The sequence below is a fragment of the Varanus komodoensis genome, unplaced genomic scaffold, assembly GCF_004798865.1.
Source record: "Varanus komodoensis strain SLA01 unplaced genomic scaffold, ASM479886v1 scaffold14_1, whole genome shotgun sequence".
Lineage (NCBI taxonomy): Eukaryota > Metazoa > Chordata > Lepidosauria > Squamata > Varanidae > Varanus > Varanus komodoensis.
In genome coordinates this window covers 19,134,816-19,162,374 of record NW_025335438.1, presented here as the reverse complement: position 1 = coordinate 19,162,374, position 27,559 = coordinate 19,134,816, and the positions used below count along the sequence as shown (strand labels likewise).

The 27,559-nt window shown below is 38.6% G+C and overlaps 1 protein-coding gene across 1 annotated transcript in view; it reads left to right on the top strand.

The window, feature by feature from the left end:
* The window catches only part of SNTG1 (syntrophin gamma 1), a 247,526-nt gene that overhangs the window by 108,452 nt on the left and 111,515 nt on the right, over window positions 1-27,559 (top strand). Inside the window, exons 6-9 of the mRNA XM_044424428.1 lie at window positions 3,334-3,391; window positions 4,179-4,222; window positions 4,318-4,359; window positions 24,065-24,167. Of these exons, the coding sequence (XP_044280363.1) occupies window positions 3,334-3,391; window positions 4,179-4,222; window positions 4,318-4,359; window positions 24,065-24,167 (247 nt within the window). The remainder of the gene's footprint in view (window positions 1-3,333; window positions 3,392-4,178; window positions 4,223-4,317; window positions 4,360-24,064; window positions 24,168-27,559) is intronic.

Genomic DNA, 27,559 nt, shown 5'->3' with positions numbered 1-27,559 from the left:
ACTGGATTGTATCCGAAAGAACTTAGGCAGCTTAAAATGAAAGGAACAGAATTTTTGATGGTTTACCTTCACTTTGAAATACTATATAAAGCAATAAACATCATTTTTTCTTTTCTTCTAAACAAAAATTTCAATTTCTTTATGAGAGCAGGGAGAAAATATCAATTTTTATTGTCCATGAATATAAAGGAGCACTGATCTGTTTCCCCTTATGATTTAGGAAGGCAATGAGCATCCTGTTCTGTTATGTTTTGGCTTCAGTATAGAAAAGAAACTGATGAGGATGATTCCATTGGTTAACAAACTACAATCCTATATGAGTCTGTTCAGGAGTAAGACATAATATGCTGAATGGTACTTGATTTCAAGTGTGTACAAGATTGCAGCCTTAGTCCTTAAAATCAGTCTGGCATGTGCATAATTCTCATACAAAGAGTAGCTAATTAAAGCTTAGTTCTAACTGGTGAAAGGTTGCCAAGGTATCAAATTTAGAAACAAAGAAAATTATTTTTGTATATGTTTGCTACATATTAAATTTTTAATGAATTGGTTATCAGCAGAAACCTGGGGATGAAAGGTAGAAAATTAAAGCAAGTCATGTATTCATGCATAAACATGGAATTTGAATTTTTGAAATGGGTAATGTAATTTCTGATACCTGCTAACAAATATTCAGAACTGCTAGGCAATTCTGAAATCTAATTAAAATCTATTTGTACTAGGACTTTCCATTACTTTCTAGGCAAAAGAGGGTTGTTACTTTGGAACAAATTATAAAAATTAATTCACATTTCACACATTCAGGCTGAGTCTGTAAATTTCAGATGTCTTGTAAAATGCTTTACATACTATCCCAATATTGTACATTCCAAATTACTGCACATAACTCAGATACTTCTTCAGATGTATTTTATTCAGATGTATTTTAAAGAGAAGCAGAAAAATCCATATGCAAGGACAAAGGGAATATGTGATCAGCTCCCCATCTGTCATTGTAAGATGACAGGCTGTAGATGCCCTTCAAAAGAATTAGCTTTTGCCATTTCCTTACATCTGTCTTCCTGACACTTTATTAGCTCTTTCTCTTTTAAAATATGTTTTGTTTTATGCACACATTTGTGTTATTAATAGCTGGGTCCATTGAAGTGCTTGTATAAATTAAGAATGGGATTCAAAAACTAGCAGCCGTAAGAGGGTCTATTTATAGGTCTTGACCATGAGTTTGAAGAAAGCTCTATGACCCCCAATTTTATTTTTCCCTATCTTTCTCATCAGCATCTCTCTTTCTCTTTATTCTTCCACTACAGTAGAAATGTACGCTTTTCTCTTCTCACACTACCTGCAACCTAATTTCATTAAATAATTTCTTCCTTCTTCACAATAAAGTGAAAACACTCTCCCAGTCTACATTTTGATTGAGTTGCCCATGGGTTTGCCCTATCCAGAATCAGCATGATAAATACAGTTCAACCTGGGACTTCACAATGTTTTCCTACATTGCCCATGATCCATAGCCTGTGTATCCCATGCCAGGTGGTTATGGGACATATAGTTCAACAGACCTAGAAGCTGTCAGGTTGGGAAAGGCTGCTTTAGTGTATAAAATGTTGCACTTTGACCAAACTCATAATTTATCAGGCCCCAAACTTTCCTATTGGGTCCATCCACAAGCCATAACTAGGGACGAGAGAACCAGGGAACCTCAAGTTTCAAAGTCCAGTTTGATTTGCTCCAGTTTTTGTTTTCAACTTGCTTTTCAGTATGTTTGAATGGGAACATTTGTGTAATTTGAGAAGGTGGTGCATATTTCAAGTGTAAATGTTGTGAATGTAAATGCAATTATAGGTATTTGAAAACATTTTCAGAGAACATGCACTCCTGTTTGCATTTGGAGTAAGTAGTTAATAGGGCATTTCTGAGCAAACTGTGAACTGATATGAAATTTTCATAGGCTTCTTAGACTATTTGGCAACGTCAGAATCATACTAATAGTCTTCCTATCATTTCATATTAGCAGCAATGCCAGTATATCTGCCTTCCAAGTTGCTATCTGACTCTTCAAACATAACTGTTAGTTAAGGTTTCCACTAAACCCATGTTCCCATTTCTATGATTCTCTGTGTATAAGACATACCTCCTTGATCTGTGGAGGGAAGGTGCTTTTGTTTTATCAAATAGTATTCGCCTCTCAAAAATGTGCATAATTTTCTTTATCAATCATCTGAAATGAGTCCAACATGACTAATCTACAACACAAATTCCACAGCTAAATCCTATCAAGCAAACTGCAATGTTGTCTAAGCTTTTTTATGAGTGTTGGTTGCAGAATGAACTGGACTTCCTTTGCATAGGGTACTTCTATATTTACATACAGAAACTGAATCATCCAACAGATGTTGGGAGGGAAAAAACACTGTTTCGATAACTCAAAGTTTCAATTAAATCTGTTTTAATCTGCAATCTCTCCTGAGTTTTCCTAAGAGGTTTCTGTGATGACGACATGCAGTGATGTTGTAAGATAAGTAAACAATCAATCAGGATATTTCTTGGCACGCAAAATGTGGAGACCTACCTGATCAAGTTATCATGTGAACTGAAAAGTGAGATCCTGAAGTGGAAAGGGTAAACAAGTCTAGAGTTAGGTCTTTTTTAAACTTAAGCTTATTTATATGTTCAAACTTGCCTTTTTTGTGTGGCAAATTGCACCATTTAAGAAAATGAGAGCTAAACTCAGTTATTTTGTTTTCCACTTTATTTCCTTTGTGGAACACCCATCTTACCTATTTTAGAATTTTTCCTATCTTTTGTTCCAGATTCCTTATCCATTTTCTTACTGACTTTTATGCATTGAAAATGGGGAAAAAGAGAACCTGAAAGTAACAATAAAGCCTTCACATTCCCTTTAATTGGATGTCCAAAGGCTTTGCTTCCTATCATATGCTTTTGTTTCTCTGTTCCTTGTCTGAGTGACAAGAAAATGATCTCAGCATGCCCCCTATTTCAGAACTGTGTCCATTTTCCTTTTTTGTAAAGTGGCCTTGATATTGTAATCTGCAGAAGATCTTGGGGTGCCTGGAGTGTGTGAGCTTTCTTTCATCAACATTTTCTCATTGTTCTTTTCACATCCTGCTCTCCTGATGTTGCCAACATGTTTTATTCCCTCCTTAACAATAGAGCTGATTGCACTGGCATGCTTAGTCTTAAAAGGAATGGCAGAACAAACAGTATTTCCCTTGAATAATACAAAGCAAAAAATGAAGAAGACTTCAAAGAAATGTAATAATATTTGTAAGTTTTTAATCTCTGTGAAATCTTGTTATTTTCAACTCACAGGGAGGAGCAGAACATAATATTCCAGTGGTTGTTTCCAAAATTTCCAAAGAGCAACGAGGTATGTTTCCTTGCCCAAAGGTTATATACAATATCTCCAGGTATATGCATTTTCCTGGAGTTACTTCATAGATATGTTTCCCTGTAAAGGTATGATACCAAATTTACCTGGTATTTCCTTTTATCTTCTGTGCCCTGCCTCTTAGATTGTAAACTTTGGGACAGATGCACAAGCACTCTCTTTGGGACAGATGTACAAGCGCGCGCTCTCTCTCTCTCTCTCTCTCTCTCTCTTTATATTTCTATATTTGTGTATGTGTGTACAAGTGCATTCACCCCTTTCAAAGCCTTTTTAGCTGTGTGATTAGATGAACATTTAAAGAAATTAATGAAAATAGATTTTCCAGTTTTAGTTTCATTTACATTATTATATTTATTAAACCCCCGCAAATGCAACCTTAGTAATTGCCACTGAAGCTTAGCATGAAACACAGACATGGTTGTGATGTGGCATGCCCAGGATTCCCCAAAGTGCAGTCTTTGTACAAAAATATGTACCTCCTAGACCTGGGATAGGAAACCTGTGGCCCACCAGATATTTTTTTCCCCTGTAGCTCCAATAATCCCTTAAACATCTTTAAAAACTATTTTCAGAAAATATAAAATTGTGGAAAGCAGCAACGAGTATGCTTCTCTTTGTTTCTCCCTGTTCCATTTATGTCCTGCTGATGCTGGCAAAGAAAAATATAGAAAAACCTGAAATGAAAAACATCTCTCTCTTTTCTCATATGTGTATATATATATGCACACATACACACACATTCTCTTTCTTTCTTTCTTTCTTTCAGCGGAACTCTCAGGCTTGCTGTTTATAGGAGATGCAATTCTACAAGTAGGTAGATTTACTTTCTTTTGCCAAGAATTGTTCCAAGTGTACCACAAAGTGATACCTGTGCTCAAAATATTCCTATTGTATCTTCTTTACAGATTAATGGAATTAATGTAAGAAAATGCAGGCATGAAGAAGTGGTGAGCTTATACTCCCTTTCTTAAACCATTTTGGGTTTCCATTTTTGTTAATTTTTTCTATTACAATATTAATTGTTAATGCTGTGCAAATAGATAAGTGTTTTCTTCTAAGGTTGCTAATTGAGTTGTCATTTCAATGTCGACTAGGTCTGCATGACCCAGTGAACCACCGTGATCTATAAGCATGTCATCCAAATGTGGCATTTTTCCTACAGGGTGCCTTATAAACCATCCCACTGACCATCGGCCATGTTACCCAGGGCTGCAGTGCTTCTGGGATTCTGCAGGAGGTCCAGTGATGACAAGGGGGAGGAGAAGGGAGAGAAGCTCTACTGTGCCTGATCATTTGTCTGCCACAGGGGAATTTTACAACGTGTGGGTAAAATTCCCAGAGTGTGCATCATGTGTTCTCACTCATCATATCTTTGCTGCTGTTTAAATTTGCTGATTTCAGTTATGTTACGGTAGGGATAACCTTTTTAGTTCATAGGATCAGTAGCTATACCTGATGCAGTCTGCCCGCATCTTTTCAGCTGTTTTATTATGCCTGGTGAAATAAGTAGTGCCCCCTTCATGGATAAATAGTGTGCAGGGCTACCACATGTGCACAGAACAGGGCTGTGCTTCTGCCCCCCACCATGCATTAAACATGGACATCTAAAGAGGAACACCCAGATGTGAAATATTGTTCACAGGTAGGGGTTCCATGTGGTATCAGCCAATCATGTGATACCAGGGGCAGGGGCAGACTCCTGACCTCACTTCTCCATCTCCAGGTGAGAGTCCTTCATGAGAGTAATGAGTGACAAGATACATAACTTAAGCCCACTTCATGGTTTAAGAGCATTTATTTGATAAGATTTGCTAATAGTTTCCCACAGATTGGAAATATTCCATTTGGAGGGTATTCCTGTCTTCTGTTTCACTGCTCACTTTTTTCAATGTAATCTTTTTCTTTGGTTCTCTCTCCTTGAAAAGTTGCACTGGAATGCAAGTATGTGTATGGAGAATCCATTTGCTGGCCTCTCTGTCTCACCTTTGTGTCTTGTCTTCACATGAATTGTAGTTTTCTACCTAAAAAATAGTAATGTTCTGCAAGTTTTAGAAGGGATTTTAAGAACCAAACCAGGTGGGGTGGCCTTCATGCAGCCAGTAGCTTCTTTATATTTTGAAGCATATTTAGTCAAACAGTTTAGTCTCCCAGAGTGACTAGTAGACGTTGTTGAGGCTGTACTTCTATTTCTTCTATTTAATTCCCCACAGCATTTGAAACTGATTTCCAATGATCCCCTCACCTATCTCCAAGTCCTCTGGCCTTGGCTTCTCAGCTATGAATTCCAACCCCTCCTCTTCATTAGAACCACTATTTAAAGGTATTTTACCTTTTGTCCCCAATTGTAGTGTTGATCCCGATCACCCACCTGCATCTGCTATTTACATGAGAGTAAAAGCTCCTAGATTACTTCCAGTGCAGATAAAAGTGTGTGTGTGTGTGTGGGGGGGGTGCTCCAAATCTTAACTAGTTTGGCATTAAAACATTGATGTCCTTCATAAATGAGTGATACAACAATGTCTTTAGGATGTGGGTGCAAGGGAATTCTAACTCAGTTTTGTAAATGTTACTGACAGACAGTTGCATCACTTTGCTACTTGATTGTAGGTATTGGGCCCATTCCTCTTAGAATGCAGCCTTCAAGGGTTATTGACTCAGATTCTGGAAGAGGAATAGATGGTGTTGGAATTTGCAGCTGAAATGCCAAGGCCATGGACCCAGAGGTAAGCCACGTAGTGGCTGAGACCAAGACCAAGTTCAGTGGGAAATTTTAGGAAGCAAAATTGATGGGAAGGGTGGACTTAACATCATTAGATCAATTTCACAGCATCAGGTTAAGAGAGTGGATCAACTGGGAAATGTTAGATGCTCTCTGCATTTGGCTGATAAGCACCACCATTCTCTTTGAAGGTGGAGTCAAGTCTTTTTGGTTTGGAAGAGAGACATGGTATTCAGTCTGGAAGCAACTTCATATAATTGAGCTATAAATCCCTAATTAAGTTGCATATCCCTAACTTTGCTTGTGTATTTTGTTATGGACTTCTATAGTACTGTTTTGTAACACAAAGCCAGCTTAGCTGGCCAGCTTTAACATAATGAAGGCTTAGTTAGAATGTGTTCTGTCCTGATCTGCTTGGAAGAAGGGGAGGAAAACTGGCTCACAACAGAAATTTACACTGGATCAACTTCACTGGCAGAACCTGATTTTCCCAATCCTCCAGACTATTGGATGTACACCTCCTCAAATACTGTTTTTTGACTTGCAAATAACAAGAAGGGGAGATTTGCAACTAGCTATAACTATCCCTTTCTTGGGGAAGGTATTTCAGAGGATAGTGACAGGGCAGTTTTGGGGGATATTGATTATTTAGACCCAGTTCCAGCATGGTTATGGGACCAAACCAGCCTTGGTCATCCTAAGGGATGAGCTTTTATGAAGCGAGGCATGGGGCAGGGGTAGGCTGAAACCTTGTTAATTCTGTTCAGTCTCTCATCCACATAATCCTTTCTATTGGATAGAAATGCTATGGAGTATATGATTTCTTAAGCAATTATTTTCTTCTTGGTAGTATAGCATGCTATTATAGTGTACTATAGGCTATATGAGGTTCAGTATAGTATTGTAGTATATGACATTCAATAAGCAATGGCATTGTTTCACTTTCCCAGCTTCTTGGAACTGTAGTTCATTTCATGTGGTACCCTTGCAGAAGGAACTTAATTCTTGGTGTATTCTTGTAATACAGAGGCTACGATTTTTATTTACTGTGTTGTCAAGCATTGCTGTTCTAACAGTAATCAGATTAGTTTAGTCAGTACTTAAGCTAATGCCAGGAATCATTCAGTGGGTGTGAAATGAGTTACTGGTGCTTCTGCTGTTTTCCAGAGTGCAGTGTTATTACTGCCATGCCACTGTGTCATTGCTTAGAGTTCAGAGCCAATGAAGCAGGGTATGAAATGAAGGCTGAGTTATGCTGGCTACCTCGTTAACCTGATTATGGTTTCTTGGATTAACAGTTATTTTCACTTACGATTTGCACAGCTGATTATGTTTTTCCCTACCTGGAAAATAGTTAGCTCTATCTTTTTGATATAGGTATGGAGTGGATAGTCATTTGCAAACCTTTTATGATACCTGAAAATGTTATAGATACAAATAACCCCAGCCAAGCAGATCCTTTTTAAAAAAGAGATGACTCTTACTTAGAAATGTGATTGAGGCAGAGGGAATTTGAATAAAAAGCCTAGCGTGACCTGCTTTAAGTGATATGAAACCATAGCCAGAATATCACAGTGAAGGTCTCTGTCCCCTGCAGCATCCTGGAGCTCTTCAGATTGGCAGCTATTCCTCTCCTGTGCAACTTGGATGCTTAGTTGACAATCTCTTTCACCATCAGAATTTCACATCTGTGGACATCCAGCTGTCCACACCGTGAACTTCTTTGTGCCCACCTACAGGTTGGCAACAGTTGCTACTTTTTATCCCTTCAAACCCTTTACATCTTCTCATAAATCCAAACCTAAATTCTCCCCTCCCCTTGAATGACCCAGTAAAATACTGATAGCTTTTAACGGAGATTTGAGGTTTGTTTAGATACACAAGGTCCCCATTGGAGCAAAAGTCATGGTTTCAGGTCAGAGGCAGGTCGGCAGCCTAAAGTAGCTCCATTCATGGGAACTCCATAGATAGAAACATAGAAACAGAGTGAGTCAGAAGGGGTCTCCCAGGCCATCTAGTCTGACCTCTGGCACCAGCCGGCTCCACTCACGACATGCCCACCATGTGGATGTCCAGCCTATCCTTGAACACCCGCACCGATGGGGCCTCAACAATCTCTCGTGGCAGCCCATTCCACACCCTTGGGGTCCTAACTGTCAGAAAATGCTTCCTGGCATCCAAATGAAACTTCGGTTCCCTGAGCTTTGCTCCGTTGGCATGTGTCCTGCCTTCCTTTGCAGAGGGGAACTGGTCTCTACCCATCTCCATGTGACATCCCCTCACATACCTGTATGTCGCCAACATATCCTCTTTAAGTCTCCTCTTCTCCAGGCTGAAGAGATGCAGTTCCCTCAGTCTCGCCTCATACGGCATCCCCTGCAAGCCAGCCACCAACCTTGTGCCCCTACGCTGCACTGACTCCAACCTGGCTATATCCTTTCTGTAATGAGGGGTCCAAAACGGAACACAATACTCCAGTTGCGGGCACACTAGAGTCGTGTAGAGTGGTAGTAATACTTCTCTTGATCTCGAAGCCACACTTCTGGCTATGCAACCAAGGGTGGCGTTCGCCCTCTTGACCACCGCATCACACTGCTGACTCATGTTTAGCCTGCAGTCAACCAGTACCCCGAGGTCAGATTGGACTCAGATGAATGCAAATAGGATATTTGTGATTTTCCTTTTTCCATTGTACTGTTTTCTGTCAGCTATGTTTGGTAAGCTTTTGACCAGTTCCTTTCTTAGCTTGACAGAAGAAAGGACCACTATAATTAATTAACCTGCAGTAGTTCTGTTGTGTCAGCAGCCAGCTGTTTTTCCTCATGACCCAGATTCCATTGATGGTGCCATCCTTTTTGATCAATACAAAAAGGAAAAATGACTAGCTCAAAGTTCTTTGGTCCTTCTTTGAGCCAGAGATTTTCTGTCTGTTGTGAAGTGTATGGGTGTTTTCAGAAACGCCCTTTACAGTACCACCACCCTATTCTACAGGGAGCCCATATATCATCAACTTCCACTTGCAAGCTTCTCATTTTTAGCCACAGCCTTTTTTTCTTACTGCAGAACATCTGCTGAGGAATATTTTTAAAAAAATCTCACAATGCTTTCGGATCATTAGTGCTCGAAACTCTCTGGCTGGAAGCACCTCGTGACAGTTGTATGCAAAATACACTGAATAGTTGTAATTACTCCCAGAATCCAATTTTCAGGAATCTGGGTGTATTTCATTGTTCATAAAAAATCAGAGTAGTTGTTTATACTTAGTATATAGTAAGACAAAATGTTTTAACTACAGGTTAGCACAGAGTACAATACCCATAGGCATAATATAATAAAATAAAACAAAGGTTTTATTACCAAGAGAAATCGTATCAATATACCGAACCCCTTTGAGAGTAGGCTCCATAATTGTACTTACAGGATTGTAAAAGATGTTTCTAGGGATCCAAGACTTCAGCAGACCTCACCTTATCCATGTGCCAGAATAAATGTTCATCAAATCATACTTAGTAGAGCTTTCTCTGATTGACTTATTTACTTCAGTGTAAGATTCCATCACCACAATTCAGATTAGGACTGTGGTGCTCCAGGAATGTGGAGTGGGGTTAAGCACCCTGTTTTTACCCTCCGATTCTACACACTGCCTTTAGTGGATGGGTTAAACATGACAAAAGGATGTTTCCATTGAGGCACACAAACTTACATTAAAGTCAATAAGCCAGTTATTTGGCTCTGCTATTAATGATTAGTGTGGCCCCAAGAATGAAGGAGTAGAAGTGAAAAACCAAACATCAGCACTATCCCAAGAACTGGGATATCCCAACCTAACTTTCTAGGTGAAGCTAGATATATCAGGAAATCCATTCCTAGATCTGATATTTCTTATCAGATTGTAGTCCTACAATCCTATGAATTGTAGTCATAGGAAAAAGAGGGTGAGTCTGACAGGAAGCATGAACATGGAGAGAGATGAGTTAACCCCTTTTTCTCTCCCATGAAAATTATCTTCTCCTGTAAAGCATTTCTTTCACACAAGAATAAATCCCCTTTTTCCTGTGCCATGAGTACAGTAACATTTGATCCTCTGATCACAGACCTCATCTAGTTTTCCCTTTGATTTGAATTACCCAGGAAAAAAGAGAGACATGCTCCTTAATGGGAAAGCCTTTTGGACTGACCAAAATGGGCTCCCTGAAGACCTGTCCTCTTGCAGTCAAGATGGTATAAACTATCAATAGTTGGAGCCTCTGAAATAACCCAGTTTTATTAGAAACTGGACTGTCCATTAGCACATATGGTATGCATGCCTTGGAGATTAAGAGGTGCTGTTCCTGTTCAGTTATCCTTTTCTGCACATCAGGTCTATAGCATTTATGCTATTGATGGCAGAGAAAGTCCAGCATCTTGTCAGCAAAGAATGATCACAGGGAAATAGTATTCCTTCTTTAAGTAGTCATTCATCCCACTTCAGCTGAAACAAGAATCTGAAATGAAAATAACTTCTGCATAATGAAGTTCTTCTGCAAATAACTTATTAATGAATAATAATAAGTGAGTTACATCTAAAAGTTATTTAAAATTATTTAGATGGGAATATTTGGCTCTCAAGAACAAAGGAAAAGAATATGTACCATTTTTTCCCAATACTATTTAGTCTTGGCCTGTTACAAACATCAATTCCACCCAACTGGGCCTTGCCTATTCATTTTGCTTTTGCAAACAAGTATATGATGTCTTTGTGATGATCCATTTCCTGCTTGTCAGAAGCTAGGAATAATATAGCTTATTAATAATAATATAGTTTAATACTACAGTTTTGATCTCTGGACTGTTGGCCACTTATGGCAGAAAGCCATGTAGATATTAATGGATTTACCAAATGCCCCACCAGCTGGGATATTAGTATAAGTCAAAATTAAAGCTTCTTATGATGCTTGTTATGATGCCTTTTGGATGCCAGGAAGCATTTCTGACAGTTAGGACCCTGAGGGTGTGAAATAGGCTTTCACGAGAGGTCGTTGGGGCCCCATCGGTGCGGGTGTTCAAGGATAGGCTGGACGTCCACATGGTGGGCATGTCGTGAGCGGAGCTGGCTGGTGCTGGAGGTCAGACTAGATGGCCCGGGAGGCCCCTTCTGACTCGCTCTGTTTCTATGATTATGGCAACAGGAGAGCACAGTGGGTAGTGAACTAACTCTCAAAACAGTGTTGTTATTTATAGGACACACACACACGCTATATGATTTCAGCTAAAAGTAATATGACTTTTGTAAAAAGTTAAATGTTTGACCAGTTTTCCATGGAATAGAACCTAATAATATGAAACTCATCAGCAAAAGATGTTACAGTTCATAGAATCATAGAATAGTAGAGTTGGAAGGGGCCCCGAAGGCCAGAAGGTCCAACCCCCTGCTATTGCAGGACACCTAGTTACACCATCCTATTCAGATGGCTGTCCAGTTTCTTTCTAAATATCTCTAGTGTGGGTGAGCCCACAACCTCTCTAGGCAACTGGTTTCACTGTTGCATTGCTCTGCCAGTGAGTAAACTTTTCCTGATATCTAGCCTGAATCAGGGTTGTCGCAATTTCAGTAGATTATTTCATGCCCTACAATCTGGCATCAGCAAGAAGAGATCTTGTCCTTCCTCTTTGTAACAGCCTTTGAGGTACTTGTAGAGTGAGATCATGTCTTCCTGCACCACCACCCATCTTCTCTTCTCAAGGCTGAACATAGTCTCTCCTCATAGGGCAGCGTTTCCAAGTCCTGGATCATTTTTGTTGCCCTTCTCTGGACCCCTCTATTTTTTCTGCATCTTTTTCTGCATGTTGTATGAATAGACTTTTTAGTAAGACTTGGCAAAAACATAATTTGGTTTTTGAAGTAAAATAAATTTCTAATATAATATTTAGAACTACTTGTAGTGCGTGTGATAGATTCAGCTGACCGTTTGCATCATTCCAGCTGTTTAAATTCTCACTACATTGCACTTGCAACCATTCAGGCACCTGGGTGTTAGAGTTTTCCAGAATCCACATTTTCTTTTGGTTGTGAAAATGTTTTAAGTGTACTTTACCAGGGAGCCAGTTCCTGCATATAATCAGAGTTTGCATGCATTTTTCATAGTATAACTGCAATTAAGAGCTAATCCTGAGATTGGTGGCATTGGTTTCTTTTTCTTCTTGGTATTTTTAGTGACAAGAATGTCATATTTATGAATTAGGAATAATTATGGAAGACAAAATTAATGATGGAAATCTACCCTTGTTGGGGATGCTATTCTGTTCAAAATTCTATTATTCATTGACTTACATGTAAGTAGACTTCCACTTGAACTTTTCCCTAACCCTAAAACATCCCTATAATTTAGATCTGTTCGAAGCCCCTCAAGTGAATCTGAAGGGTGCCCAGGAGTGGGGAATCCATTCCAGTGATGGACAGATAGTATTAGTTACAACCTAATATATTGTAATAAATATCTTATAAACAATTTCTTTATGTTAGGACACCCTAGGGAATGCAATATTTACAGCCAAACACAGCAAAATATACTGTAGTAATAGACTAGCAACACTATATTGTAATGAATTAATTATCAACTCTCCCTTAGCAGTTTAGCTCTGAATTCATGTGCTAATTTCTAATGTTTTAAATCAAAGCCCCTCCCACTGAATGTAAGTATAGTTACAAAATGTGTACTTATTTTCTAAACCAGGAATATTTTAATATGTACTATATAAAAAGAATGAGGGGTTTTTAATTGAATGTAGGCTGTTCACGCTATCATTAGTGAATATTTCTGGCATGAGAAGAGATCACAGCTATAGAACTTTTTAGATACAGGTAATGTCAGGTGTATTACATGACTTTAAGCAATAAAGTTCACAAATGTCTTTGAAATGTGATGTTTTTGGTTTCAGCATGGAGAGCGACTCTGTATTCAGATCCTGGTTTGGCATTCATTTACAAGGAAGTCGATACATTTGCACTGGAAATGTTACATTATCTGTATGCTACTATGGGATTCCCTGTCACTATAATAAGACATACCAGTTCTAAAGCTAAAGAAATATGATCTATAGAATTTTATCTTCATCTGTACTATATTTTATAGCTTGCAGGATCGTTTGCTGATTACTTTTGCATGACTGCACAGTTGTCATGCAAATTGTGGTTGGCATTATAGATTCTTATTCAAAGGACAACTAACCATTCAGATATTTCCAACTGTAAACAATTAGCTGGAATAGTTATACCATGAGTACTAATTAACTGCTGGCAAGTGTGAATTTCTATGGGATTCTGGTCAAATTAAGAACATGAAATTGAGGTAAAATAAAAGCTGCAATGGACAAAATTAAAAATGAATTCGGAAAATCATTATCATTTCCAATGTGTTGCAAAATATCCTTATGCCCACCAATGAACATTATGAACAGTATAGGACAATTATATTTCAGCCTCTTCTCCCGCCCCAATAATTTGCTAGAATGATTATCTCATATTTTCATTTTACAAAATTGTTTAGCAGTATCTTTTGAGCAGTCTTCCTTGCTCAAATTATTTAGAGAAGCCCTATATTTTTAAAAGAAGTATCTGAAAATTCTTAACACCAGGACATGTAGGAGAGAGTCTTTTCAGTACATTTTTATTAGGATTTACACAATTTCACAGCTTCCAAGCTGAAAGCTAACTCAGGCACAATCTGCAGTCAAAAACCACCCATTTCCAAGCTTGCAATTTGCAGATCAAAACAGTAGTTCAGTAGACTGCATACATTTGTGAAATGTGTACTTTTGAAACATGCATACAAAATGCACACATTTCAATAAAGCACATAGTTTATGAGGACATTTGGAAAATGCACATAACTATATACTCAAATTTTCATATGGAAAGAAAAAAAGATTGGAATGCCATACAAACATAAGGCAAAATGAGTCTCATGGAATTTGGAGAACTTACATTCTCTTGAGTTTTGCTTGTATGTACACCCCTAGCTGTATGTAACTCAGAGTACATGTTTTGCATGAAGAAGATGCTAATTAAATCTTTAGTGACTCCAGGTAGGTCTGAGAAAGACCCTTTCTGAAATCATACACTGCCTCTACCATTCAGTATACTAAACGAAACCATTGCTATGGTGGCTTCCAGTGTTCTTTTGTTTTGTTGTTTATGCAGGTTTATTGTAGCTTTTGTTGAATGCAGCTCCCAGGGGCAAGCTCATGTTCAGATAACATTTGTTACTGAATGGATTATAAATAAAGTGTGAAATGAAAGTGCAAGCAAATGCTAAAAATACCAGAACAGGTGAGAGCTGATGATTGAAAATTCACATCTTTAAGATATCAAATAGTAGCTGTAGCTATACTGTGAACAAAAAACTGAATAAACTGTTCTGAATATGAACTGTAATCAGGCTAATTTGCAATTTTAATATATTGTTGTTTGCCTTCTTCATTTTAGCAGGGTCTGGAACGTTATTCTCTCAGGGCCATATTCCCTGAGAATAATTGGTCAGGGGCTGAATGCCAGCAGTGGGTGCTGAAAGCACTGCAAGTGGGTGGGATCAGAGCTCAGGTGACTCTGGCTCTAACTCAAAGTTCACCTACATAGCGATTCACTCATATGCATGTAGACACCCTGTTCATCCATTCATCCACCCACCTGTCTACTGGAATCAATATCATTAATTCTACCTTATCCGTCCTTAGTAAATGTATCCCCCTTATAGTTATTATCCCACCCAAGTGTTATCATACCTTTCAAAGGAGCCATTTGCCTGTGTTATTCCAGTCTCTTCTGTCAATATTCTCATGCCCCTGCATATTTTGAATACTGGAATGTGGATGGTTCCTAAGACTACCACCCACTTTACAGTTTTTCCAGCACTTGTCAACAAAGTTGCTGGAAGGGGAATGGAATCAGAGAAAGCAACCTAAATGCAGATTATAGAGGAAACTGTTCTGTGGCAGGCTCCTAGCCAGCTGCACATCCTAGAATACGAGCGATGCAAAAAGTGTGACCAGCAAGGAGTCTGCATGGAAGAGCCTTGTGCTGTTATGAATATATATATGAACATGAGGATTTTCCCACCTACACAGAAAAAAGCAATATGAAAACCTTTAACTTTTGTTAAGCAGTAGAAGTAAGAGTGTGACAGAGACAAGGAAATATGCATGAAATAGATACTGTGGGCAATATCAGAATGGTCCATGAGCTTGATTAAGCCTGGACTCTAGGCTGGATTGGTCAAGGGTATGAAATTTAAGGATGTATGTAGTCTGCTATGGACTTAACTTCATTTTGTACTATTCTCAAGGCGGCAATTTCTGGTGAAAAGGGTGAATGACATTTTAATAGGCCATGCATTGCCTTGTTAAGAATATAATATTTTAGGCCATAATCCAGTACATTTTCAGTGTTCTTCCAAATAATAATGGGACTAAAAATGTGTCTCTGGCATTCCATCTATTACTGAATTGATGGCATAACTGTCTGCAAAAAAAGGATGTGAGAGAAAACAAACACTGCTTTCAAAGGTTTCACAAACTATGCAAGGCAGATGCAGAGCAATTATTCATCTGTGCCTGAAAGGCTATCATTATGTGGATGGGATAAAGTAGGCAGGAAAGCACATTTTCACATGGTTTGCAGGTGACAGAATAATTTTTGTCAGTGGAAGCATTTACTGCAGTGCAGAAATATCTTTCTCAACAGAGATTGGAGGCAGAGCAGCCTACATACTAAGTGGAGATAGCTGCAAGTATTGATCAAAAGCATTACTTCAAACACAGATTTGTAAAAAGATTTTGCTTCATGCCACTGTGAGAGTTCCAGAGAGCTAAGCTAGTGCTGGGAGTGTGGGGGTGCCAACAGAAGTTCAATCAAGTTCTAAAAGATTGTATTCCATCCATTTAGTTACTTCTTCTTGATTATATTGGGGGATGCAAAATTATATTTATTTTTGCCAGTGATTTATCAATAAAACTGAGTAGCAGAAATTTTCTTCTGTAATGCATGCTAAGTCCCCTAGCCAACATCTCTGCTAACTATTCGAAGTGGTCTCACGTATTGGTCATGATCCAAAGAACCCAGGAAGTAGTTCCCTGAATCCAAGTGGGGCTTTATAGCCAGCAGTCACTCTCTCCATGCCACCGGGCAAAACACTTTTGGGAGTGAGGAGAGCATTACAGCTAGTTCCATTGGTGTCTGCTTTTCAGAGAAAAAGAAGAAAATAAATAACACTTTGCATGACCCTAAGCAGTTGTCTGGATCTTCCCCATAGAACCTAAGAGCAACCAAACATTTTTCTTACATATCTATGAGGGAAGAAATATATGGAGTTTTTAAATCAGTCCTCTCTGTATTTTGTGGACTGTCAAATGGCTTATATTCTATCTTCCACTCAGTGATAGAATCAAATGTTTCTGAACCAAATCTAAGTTTGTTTATTGCAGACCATGACTAAACTGAAAACGAAAAATATCTAAGATACATTTATAGAATACATAGAGCTGGAAAGTATACACACAGAAAAATAAATGACAGCATATCATACCTGCTGAACAAGTTAAAAACAGGTTAATTGCACTTCCAGCTTAGCTGCAACAGAAAACAATTTAGCAACTTTTGCAGTAACTGCAGGAATCGTGTTGACTAAACAGTAAGATATCTAACATAAATTGTTTCTGCCAGGAAACTTGAAGTTTAAAAGAATAATCAGTTCTCTCCCAATATCCAAATATATTTGCAATATAATAAAATATGCATTACAGACTTTAATTTCCCTTAACTGCAGGGGCAGTAGGGTTGCAGTGAGGAATTTTACTGAATCTCCTCTCTAGCATGATAGTTGGTAGAGCAATCATAGAGATGTGTGTTGAATGAACCCAAGGTGTAGAAACTTGAATAGCTTATAGACAGTTTGACTCTTTGTTCCCAATTAGAAGTTCAGTGCAAAAAATAAAAGAACAAACTTCTGCTGTCAAATTCTTATTACTAGTATTTCATTCCACTTGTGCTAATGCACATTCGCACTGATGTTCGCTTGTATGAATGTGCCAATCCATATTAATTAATGTATTAGTTAAAGCAGATTAGTCCAAATCTGCCACCCCCACTGCAAAACTAATCCAGATGTCTGCACAATTCACATGACTTGGGAAAAAAATGTTCTGCAAAATCTGAAGATCAGAGTCATAGAAATTCTGATGTATTTGAATCTATTGCTGTATTCTCCAACTCTCCCAGCTAGGAGGCAACAGCAGATCTTGAGTGACATTCACTACGCATAACAGATACATATATTCTCTCTTGTCTTGTTGAGACAAATGAGTTCCTCACACAAAACTGATTATCATGGGATTGTGTTCGACATTTGTCTGAAAATATGCCTCTTTCTAGAATAGGAGTGGGTCCAGAACTTTCACTGGAAACAAATGACAAAACTGAAGCTGTCATAGCTCAGACACATCATGAGAACAAAAGACTTATTGGAGAAGAAAATAATGCTAGGGAAAATCAAAGGCAGAGGAAGAGGAGGAAGACCACCTGTGAGATGGATTGATTCCATAGAGGAAGTCATGGCCTTGAGTTTATAAGTGCTGAGCAGTGCTGTCAAGGGTAGGACAGTCTGGAGGGCATTCATTCATAGGATGACTTGGCTGCACAAAACAGCAGCATTAATCCATCTCAGAGGTACTTCCCATTAGGGCTGCGTGAAGAATCTGTTTGAGGGTGGGAATCTGGTGAATACCCTGGGTTCAGCTCCATAGTCTGTTTTGTAATGGCTCTCAGTCAGAGTTCCTGGGGAGGGCAGACAGCACTTGCAGGTGCTTACGAGGAATCAACTTTCACAAGCTATGCAACCAGCATCCCTCTCTGTGCTGTGTGTAACAACCATTTGGGCTGCCGTATCTGAGCATTGTAGTCAGATGCCTGTGTAAGTTTCTAATAAGCAAAATATATACAAAAAGGCAGCTGGACAATCCTCCTCTTTTCTGTCCAACAGACTGGGTGGCCTTCTCTGTCCTTTGTGGGCTACTCACTTAGCTGCTGCCTCTTCAGAGGCATCCCTGTCTGTGATGGGCCCACCCCTGGGTTTACTGCCTTTTGTGCACCTGCCATAGAAAACTGATGCTACCATATGCAATGCTGAATGTGGGAAGAGACAGTTTTGCTATGTCTCCAGAAGTCTCTCTGGAGCAGCCACAAGTAGCAGATAGGAAGCACCATTGTAAAGCCCTCTAGCAGTTTATGTAGGCAGCTGTCTCTTCAGTGGGTCCCACTGGTATTGTCCTTTCTCCTCAAAAATGGTATCAGAAGGTCATAAGAATATATGATCTCGTGGAGGCTTGCCTCAGAAGTGATGCTATCCACATGAAGAGAGGGGTGCCAGGCCATTCTTCCATCACGTGATTCCCATCACTGGAATTGGTGTTTGTGAACTGAGCCACAAAATTAATACCAACTATTTAATCGCTGCCACCACTTTTATGTTAAATTCTGTAACCAGTGTGAGACCTTTGAACTAAACTTCATGGTGACTAATTGTTGATGGAATTTTTTTCAGCTAGAATGCTTTTATGTTCACTGCTTTCCACATCACGTTGTTTTGTTTTTGTTTGCTGCTGGGCAAAAAGATGGTTCTGCACAAATAGATTATCCGGACTTCCAAGGAGCTGAATCACAATACAGCCTTTTACATAGCGCATGTGGAAATTAGACTGTTCTGTCCATAGTGCTTTGTGTCTCCTGCCATTTCTGTAAATAATTTATGGTACAACTATTGCAACACTTGGAGATATGGAATGCTCTGGACAGAGTATTCAGCAATTCAGAGCTATGAGTTATGGTGGATAGCTTCAGAATACAAATACAGTTGTCTGATTAAAGCAGTGCTTCTCTGGCTGACATTTATTAATGGTGCCAAGCATTACTTAAAAGTAGTTGTGAAAAAATTGCAGCAACAGTTTTAGTCATTTATTTTTTGAAGCTTTTATTGTAAGTTGCATGCATTCTTATCTTGGTCTGAGGTCCTAATACCAATTTTTTAAAAATAAAAGTATTCCATATTTAAATCAGTAAACACTAGTCCACTTTTATTATTATTTAAGTTATAAAATAAATATATAAGAGATTGAAGCATATAATATTTCAAATATTGAATTACTACCCAAAAGAAATGCAGCTGATATTTTAGTTCTAGGAAATGTCTCATGTTGAATTATCCTTTTATGACTTAATGAAGTTTGATGGGAGATGTTGCATTCTGGGTTTATGATCCTGCTTGCTCACAGATGTTGGTGCTTTGAAATGTAAATAGCAACCCAGTTTAAAAGCAAAAGGCACAAAAGAACCCTCACTCAGCCCACTTTCTGATCTTCACATGGCAAGAGTGTGCTGAAGCCTGCTAAGCACAAGTGGATCAAGTTCTGAACTGTTGACCATCACTACCAGAGAGTACCTCCCTGTCAATATGTGGGTCAGAATATTTGACCTGGATTTCTGGGGCCACTCTGCTCTTTCTCATGTTGGAATGAGAAGAAGTTGTTTGATTGTCCTTTACCATCTGCTAGGGCCATAGATTGGGAGGTGCCTCCCCCAATCAGGTGTCTGTCAGATGTTTGGTCTTCAGCACACAAGATTCCTGACAAAGAGGTTTGAACTCTGGATCAGGTTGTAAAAGCAGCTTGGGAAAGGCTTTCATAGGCTAAATAAGGCAGGACACTTATATGAGTTTACTTATGTGTAAAAACTTGTTCAAAGTGTTTGTCAGTCGTATGCTTCCCTAATCCTGCTGTTCATTTGAGATTCTAGGAGGTGGAGGTATCCAGCTTCAGATCACACAAAAGCCAAGTGGCTAAGTTTGGTTGTGAACAGGCGTCATCATGGTTGTGACTCAGTGCCAGAGATTGTAGTTTACATGCAGTTGTTCTCAGGTTCATTCTCGGACACCTCAGTTAGGACTGGAAACCAGTTCTGCCAGATACAGTAAAGAGCCACTGCCATTCACTGTCAACAGTTCTGAAATAGGTGGGCCAATGGTCTGCTGAAATAGGTGGGCCAAAGGCAACTTCCTGTGTCTCTAAGCACTTTTCTCCTCATTTCCACCTATTTCATCTGACATAAATAAGACCATAACACTCCAGAAGTGCATATGCTTACAAATACACTGTTACACTGGTAATGGTTGCTTCTGTGAGTCCCTTGGTTTTGTCTCTATCCTGGACAATGAAATAAATGCTTCTAACTTAACCTTTTGGACATCAATTAATGTGATGCACACCAATAGTGGGTGATTCACATATGTTTCAAATATACACAGATGGCAGTGCTGTTGCAAAAAGGATGTTTGGGCAAAGCACACCTGGACTGTGTCCAGGCAGTATTTTCTTTTTTTTGTAGCTCTGGCTTCAGCTTATTGTAGCTAAATCCATGCATATTCTGACCTTGATCAGCTAAAGCAAATCTGGGAGCTTCATGTTCAGGAAAGAGAATATAAAACTGCTGACCTGTAAGGTAGCCAAGGCTGCTTCTCTCTGTAGCTTTTGTAGTTTGTATAGATACCTTCCTAGTTCCAACATGCATGTCGTTTGAGAGCCGTACCCATTTATTTCAAATCTTTCCACAGATAAGCTTTATATGTTCTAAAAGCATTGGATGAAAGACTTCCATCTAAACATTCTTTATTGCTTGTTTAGAATGTCCGAAGGCATTTCCCAGTAGTGACTGGAAAAGCGAAGTAGCAGTTTAACCATGTGTGAATCACGCTCAACTGATATGAGCTGGATATCTTTTGTACACAATGAAGAATTCAGTAGTGCTTGGCAGACTGTGAAGACAATCCTGTCACTAGCTTCCTTCAGAGCAAATACAGCTGTTTGTATTTATTCCTAGATCCTTGATGTTAATGTGAGAGTGCAGGAAGGAGGGAGATGGTCAAGGCACATGGCAAATGATAAGTGGGAGCTTGTAATGGTAGCATCCCTCACTGTCTTACAAAGGGACACAGCATGGTACTCCAAGTGGCTTTACTTTAATTACAAAGTGATGTGCATTGCATCCACCAGGATCCAACAATATGCATTTATTTATCAGAATAGCTGCATGTTATGTCATAGCAAAGGAAAACATTATGTTATGTTATTGTAAAGAAGGAGTCAGAAGCAGTGATCTAGGGCAGCAAATCTTCCAAAATGGAACTTTTCTGATGCTATATTTTTCCATGGAAAATATTCTCTTTTTCCTAATTATCTTGACTGTTGTACTGTAAGCAATCACATTAACTAGGCTAAATATAAGATATGAGCTGCTATAGATTAATCTAAGGTGAACATTCATAAACCCTAGTACTTAATTGCCCATAGGAAAACTGAAGCATAAGTTATGACAACCCCTTCCTGTCTACATTATATTTGGTTCTGGACCACACTTACGCATAGTATATTTGTATTTATTGCTAACATCCTTTGATTAAAAAAACTGAAGGAAAAATGAAATTAAGACTATAATTAGTATTTGCTTCACTTTCTTCAGAGAGGTGTCCCATTTCTTTTCTTGAACTCAGGATATTAGTGCTGTTTGCATAAGATTCTTATCTACAGCTTGTGATCACTTTGAGATAAGTAATCACAAGGTATGGCATCACTACAATGACAATATTTAAGAAAGGAATTGAGCTAGGGGATGTAAATATTGTGAGCAGAAGTATCCTAACAATGCAACAAGAATGAAGAAATGTTTAACTACGTGTAGAAAGTATCCTGAAAAAAAAAATACAAGACACTTACAGGAAGCTATAATAAAGGCCAGGTGAAACTTGTTAGTTAGAGCATTGGAAAAATTTCTAGAAAATTTCCAGTTCCACTTTTTCAAATCATCCACATCAGGTCCACCTCCAAAGGTCACAACCTTTTCTCAGCACAGGTGTGCAGTAGACTGTGAACATGCTTAGTATGTATTAAGTGCCAACAATCAGTCAAACACAAAAACCCCTGATTGGGTTAAATTAAAATGATTTTCAATTTCTAAACTTAAGGTACAGTATACTAGGACTGGATCTGGGCTGTGTATACCAGGGCTGGGCTGAACATCTTCAGAAATTTGTTTTCTTAGTTTTTTGTATATTCAAAAAGTGGTAGGAGAGTTGAAAAAGTTATAGTGAATGGATGGAGAATGAATAACTTTGGGGTTTCCCTTTCTTGCATGCTGTCAAGAGGCTTTTGAAAAGAACACATTCTTTCTCAGGCACATTTTTGGACAAGAATGGCCCCGGAAATATGATGGTCTCTGCCATCATGGGAAAGTATTGGCAAAAGGTGTTTAAAAAAAAAGGAAAAAAATCCAAAAAAATATGAGACAGGTTATTGTGCTAAAAACTGAAAATATTGCTTCACTGCCCAAACAAGTTATCTAACAGGAATGCCTTTAGCTGATCCTTACAAATAAAGGATTCTCTTTTCTGTCTGAGAAAAGAGCTTAGAAGGTGAGGGGCCACTTTCTAGCCAGCCTTTAATAGTATGGCTAAGTTATTTTAAAATTCTGTGTTTCTTATGATTGTGAGGTAGATGCCATTTCTTAGCTCTTTTTACTACTCTGTATTTTACTATCTGTGTATACTACTCAGTATAACTAAGTAATATCAAGCTTGATATTTTCTGTCATCAAGTGTGTCCCATTTTCAGAAAGAAATGCTCAGCAAAGGCTACAGGATTCACACTATGTCAAATAACTGTGAAACATTCCCCCATTTCTGTGAGAGTAGCATGGGGACAGTCAATTCATTTTTGATGGACTGTCTGGCTGCTACACTGCTGAGAATAGTTTTGATAATCTGGATGAAGTAACTCTCAGGGCAATTCATATAGCAGTAGAAAAACCATTGCTTATATGTTGCAGAATGATGAAAATTTAGTATCTTAGTGTAAGGCAAGAAACAAAAGCACTGTTTATTTACCTCTGTGGGACTAGGGAGATACAGTCATTCATAAATTTTAGTTTTTGATGAAGCTTGCCTTCATTCTGAGTTATCAAATGCTACAAACTCCTTTATCCTCATTCAAGTAAGGGAAAAATAACTGCTCATGTTAATCAGAATAGGTGTTATACTTTTCTTTCACATGGAAATCTGCAAATTTTAGAATGCTAATCTGTAGAACTGAGACAGTCAATGTGCTGGTTCATCATGGTAAGTGAATTTCCAACAACCTCATGAGTCTAACAGTTTAAAGTTGGAGTGTCTATGTGACATACAGTATTCTCATCTCTCACTGGTCTCAGCACCCGGGTAAGGAGGTTTATATGTTCTGCTTGGAGTTGGTCCTAGTATCCGGTCATCTAGTGTAGGGTGGTGGTTATAGTATTGGATTAAAGACTCAGGAGATCTCAGTTCTAGTCTTCACTGCTCATTGGGCCAGCCACTTACTTTTAACCTAACTTATGTCTAACTAAGATTATTGTTGTACATATAAAATAGAGTGGAAAAGGATTATGTAAGCTGCCTTGGGTTCTTCACAGGAGAAATATAAATGTAAATGTCTTGATAATGATCTAGGTTTCTTAGAGCTTTGCTGATATTGGCTGCTTCTTTGCTGAATCTCAAACTTAGTTCCACCTCTTCCTAATTTTCCAGTTTAAATTAATCTCTGCACACTGAAGTCTTTTTTTTTCTTTTTGGTGAAGGAAATGTTGGACTGAATATTCATCAAGATATTTTGCATTCTTGTAGTGAAGCAGTTTATACTTCCAGAGGAAGAGGGCAAAGATGCCTAATTTTCAAACTGAGAATAACATATTTATTTTTGCTGCCCTTTTCTTTTGATGTTTGTGTAATAAGCAGCAGAGGGACCGTGAGCAAAGGATATATCATAAGTGCCTGTGTGTGCTTCTGTGTCTGCGTGTGTTACATCTAGTATTTTAATTTAATTCTCAGGTCCAAGTTCTTCGGAATGCTGGAGAAGAGGTGACCCTTACTGTGTCTTTTCTCAAAAGAGCACCTGCATTTCTCAAACTGCCCCTCAATGAGGATTGCGCATGTAAGAACTAATGATAATATTAAGGAAAAAGAACTTTGTCTTTTGCTGGAGACTCTGGGCCAGCCCACACTACTGCTTTTTAAACCTGCTCCTACCTTTCATTGGTGCTTGTCTGTCATTTTGCATGATGAGTTCAAGTGCTCATTTTGACTCTGTGTGTGCATGAAGAAGATTCTACTCTACAATACATCTGTCGATGCACCTTCCTTTGCAAGTTCAAAAACTGCACAGCCTCTATTGTTAGCAGTACATTTCCCCAACCCTGAAAATACAGTCTAACCATCTTGTGATCACTGAATTACAAGAATGTACTATAGCATGTACTATATAGAAGTAATGCTGTGCTCCCAATTGATTCCAACTTGCTTTGAGAGTGTCTTAAAGTTATTTGACCTAACAATTTGTCCAGAATATTCATACACAATCATTCATTTAGCATATAACGGTAGGGAACCGGAAGAATGTTGCCTCCTAGCCCCAGTCCAGCCCACCTTCAATTTAGCAATTGACAATAAGTCTATGTCTCCTGACAACAGTTTGATTTAAATTGCAATGATTGGCTTAACTTGATAGATTTGTCTAAGTGAGGATTCCTAGGGTCCATGGTGCTCGGCATTCTGTTTTAGTCTGATAATTGAAGTTGACTGGTTTAACTAGGAAATGGGAGAAGCAAAGAAACCACTGCTTTTCTGTTGATTTTTAAAACTAAATTATGGTTGTACAATCCTATGCATGTTTAGAAAGGAAAAAAGGCCTAACCCCAGCCAGGACATGCTGGGAATTGCAGGACATTTTTCTTTCTAAACATGAATAGGTTTGTGCCTTGAAGGGGTTAATGCAGTGTCAGCTACAGCATGACTATGCCTACATGCTCTATTTTCAGGTTTCCTGCTTTTTGTTGGGAAAAAAAGGCAATGAGGTTGCTTGTAGAAATATGCATTTGAAATAAATTTCAGTAACCTCAGCTTCAATCCCACTCTACTATCTTCACTTAGTTTTACAATACTTATTTACTGTAAATGTTGGAAATATACTTTATTGCCATCACCACAGCAGATGCTCATCATTTATACCAATGAGAAGGAACTTTTATGATCATTTAGCATGGACCAAGCAATTTGCTATCATTGATTACTCCTTTCAAAAAATAAAGTTCCCACTCCTCTTACAACCACCAGACTTTTAGAAAAACACAAATAAACCCTGCTGTTTGGTTTATCACATTTGTATTCTATTTTTTAACTGAAATCTAAAGGCAAATATAAAGATTCTCAGGACAGACAATTTATTCTTTCAGGAGAGGGAACCAAAACAATTGTTTACTGAATATTCATAAATAATAAATTTCACAATCAAGCTGGCCACCGATGGTGCCTTTAGTGTATAGTTTTTATAGATTTATTTTGGTAAAGAATTAAAGCTTTCATAGATTTAAAATTAAATGTTCCTTAAAATGGATATAAAATGTTAGAGAGAAAAAACTAATATGAAAAATACGAAACATTTTGGTATAAAGTTATATTGCAGCCCCACTTAATGTAGTAGGACCAATTGGGAATAAGGCCGAACTTCAACATGGGTTAACCATCCACACCCACCTCCAATCAAGATGTATTAAACATTGTGGCTTGTTCCATCTTGTCTTTTATACCATCCACAGAGTGTTAACAGAATAGTTGCAGTTAAGAACTCTGTGCTAGCAATTGAATGAAACACTCAAAGGAGAAAGATTAAGGAGGCAATGTCTGGAGAGCTTTGGCTGCATGGGGTATAGAAATGAAAATAATAATAACAATAATAATATTGATCAGCTGCAACTCAATATAAAAGATGAAGTGAAGCAAGCAATGATCTGCAGTTTGAATAACTATGGAATTCTTATAACATAAAATCTAAAACATGAAATTTCTAAAGTAGATGCACTATCGATTGTCATTGGCTTGCTTGTTTGAAGTATAGTATATTTATCATACCGCCTGCCTATTGGTTGAATTATAATGAAAGTAATAATAACCAGTTGAAATTTGTTTTTGTGGTGTTTCTGATATCTGTGCTGACAGTAGAAAGGGGGATATAATTCAGTACTGTAGCTAATCAAAATTGTAATTCATATTTTATTTTTTGTTTGCACATTTGTGCTCATCATATGTTGTACCTAGCAAAGTATGACATCACAACAACCTTAGCACATTGTTTTACTCTTGCTGAGTGTTCAGATGTAAGGCAAAGCAAGTCTGCTGCCCCTTCCATCTCCCCCAGGATGGCCATGCAGCATAGATTGGAAATTTCCCCATGAATTTTCTATGAACTACATGCCTCAGCAATAATTGTCATTTTTTGGCTCAGCACTTTTTCCAGGGTCTCCCAAATACTACATTTCTGAGTGGTGATTGTGGGGGCACCTTGTCTCTAATGCAGAGTCTTATACCTCATTTTCTCTGTGTAAATCCTGCAGTGGGTATGGGGAAGGTAGCACTGATGTCCAGCACTAATGGGAATAGTACTGAGTCAAAATCTGTCCTCCAGTTTCCTAAAAGAGTTGTTTGTTTGTTCCTGCTTCATTTCTAGTACACTTTGGGAATTAAAATCACTTTTGTGGTGGTTTTTAGTTTCCTTTATCATTGTGAGGTCGATGATGGTGGAATGAATTAGTTTTCTTTCTATTTCAAATTTCTCCATCACTCCTTGGGTGCCTGTGCTTTCTGGTCTGAAAAGCCATATGGTGGGGAGGGGGGAGTTACTTCATGATGCCCTCCCTTTGGCTTTAGTGCAGCAGGCTACTGCTGCTGATTGTACAATGAAAGACAGGGCAGCAAGCACAAATGTAGGGAGCCTGGGAACTTCCATGTTAGTGGGACTCCTCACGTATTGCAGCTCAGCGTTTCAACTTCATAGGAGCTGTCCATGGTACTGAACACCATACCAAAAATATGTTCACTACCATAATGCACCATGGATTCCTTCCATAAAGGCTGGGGGGAAAATGGTCCTGCACATAATGGGACCCATGGACACAGGAGTTCCCAGCCTCCCCTGCAACTATGCATGACCAGCACAAGGACCCTGAATGCCACCCTTGAAAAATTATCTGCTATTCTCTTGGCATTTTAAAGCACTTTTTCTATCACATGGAATGAAACTGGTTGAAAACAATGTGAAAAAAACATGGAAAACAGAGCGAGTCAGAAGGGTCTCCCAGGCCATCTAGTCTGACCTCCGGCACCAGCCGGCTTTGCTCACAACATGCCCACCATGTAGACGTCCAGCCTATCCTTGAACACCCGCACCGATGGGGCCTCAATGACCTCTTGTGGAAGCCCATTCCACACCCTCGGGGTCCTGACTGTCAGGAAGTGCTTCCTGGCATCCAAATGGAACCTTGGCTCCCTGAG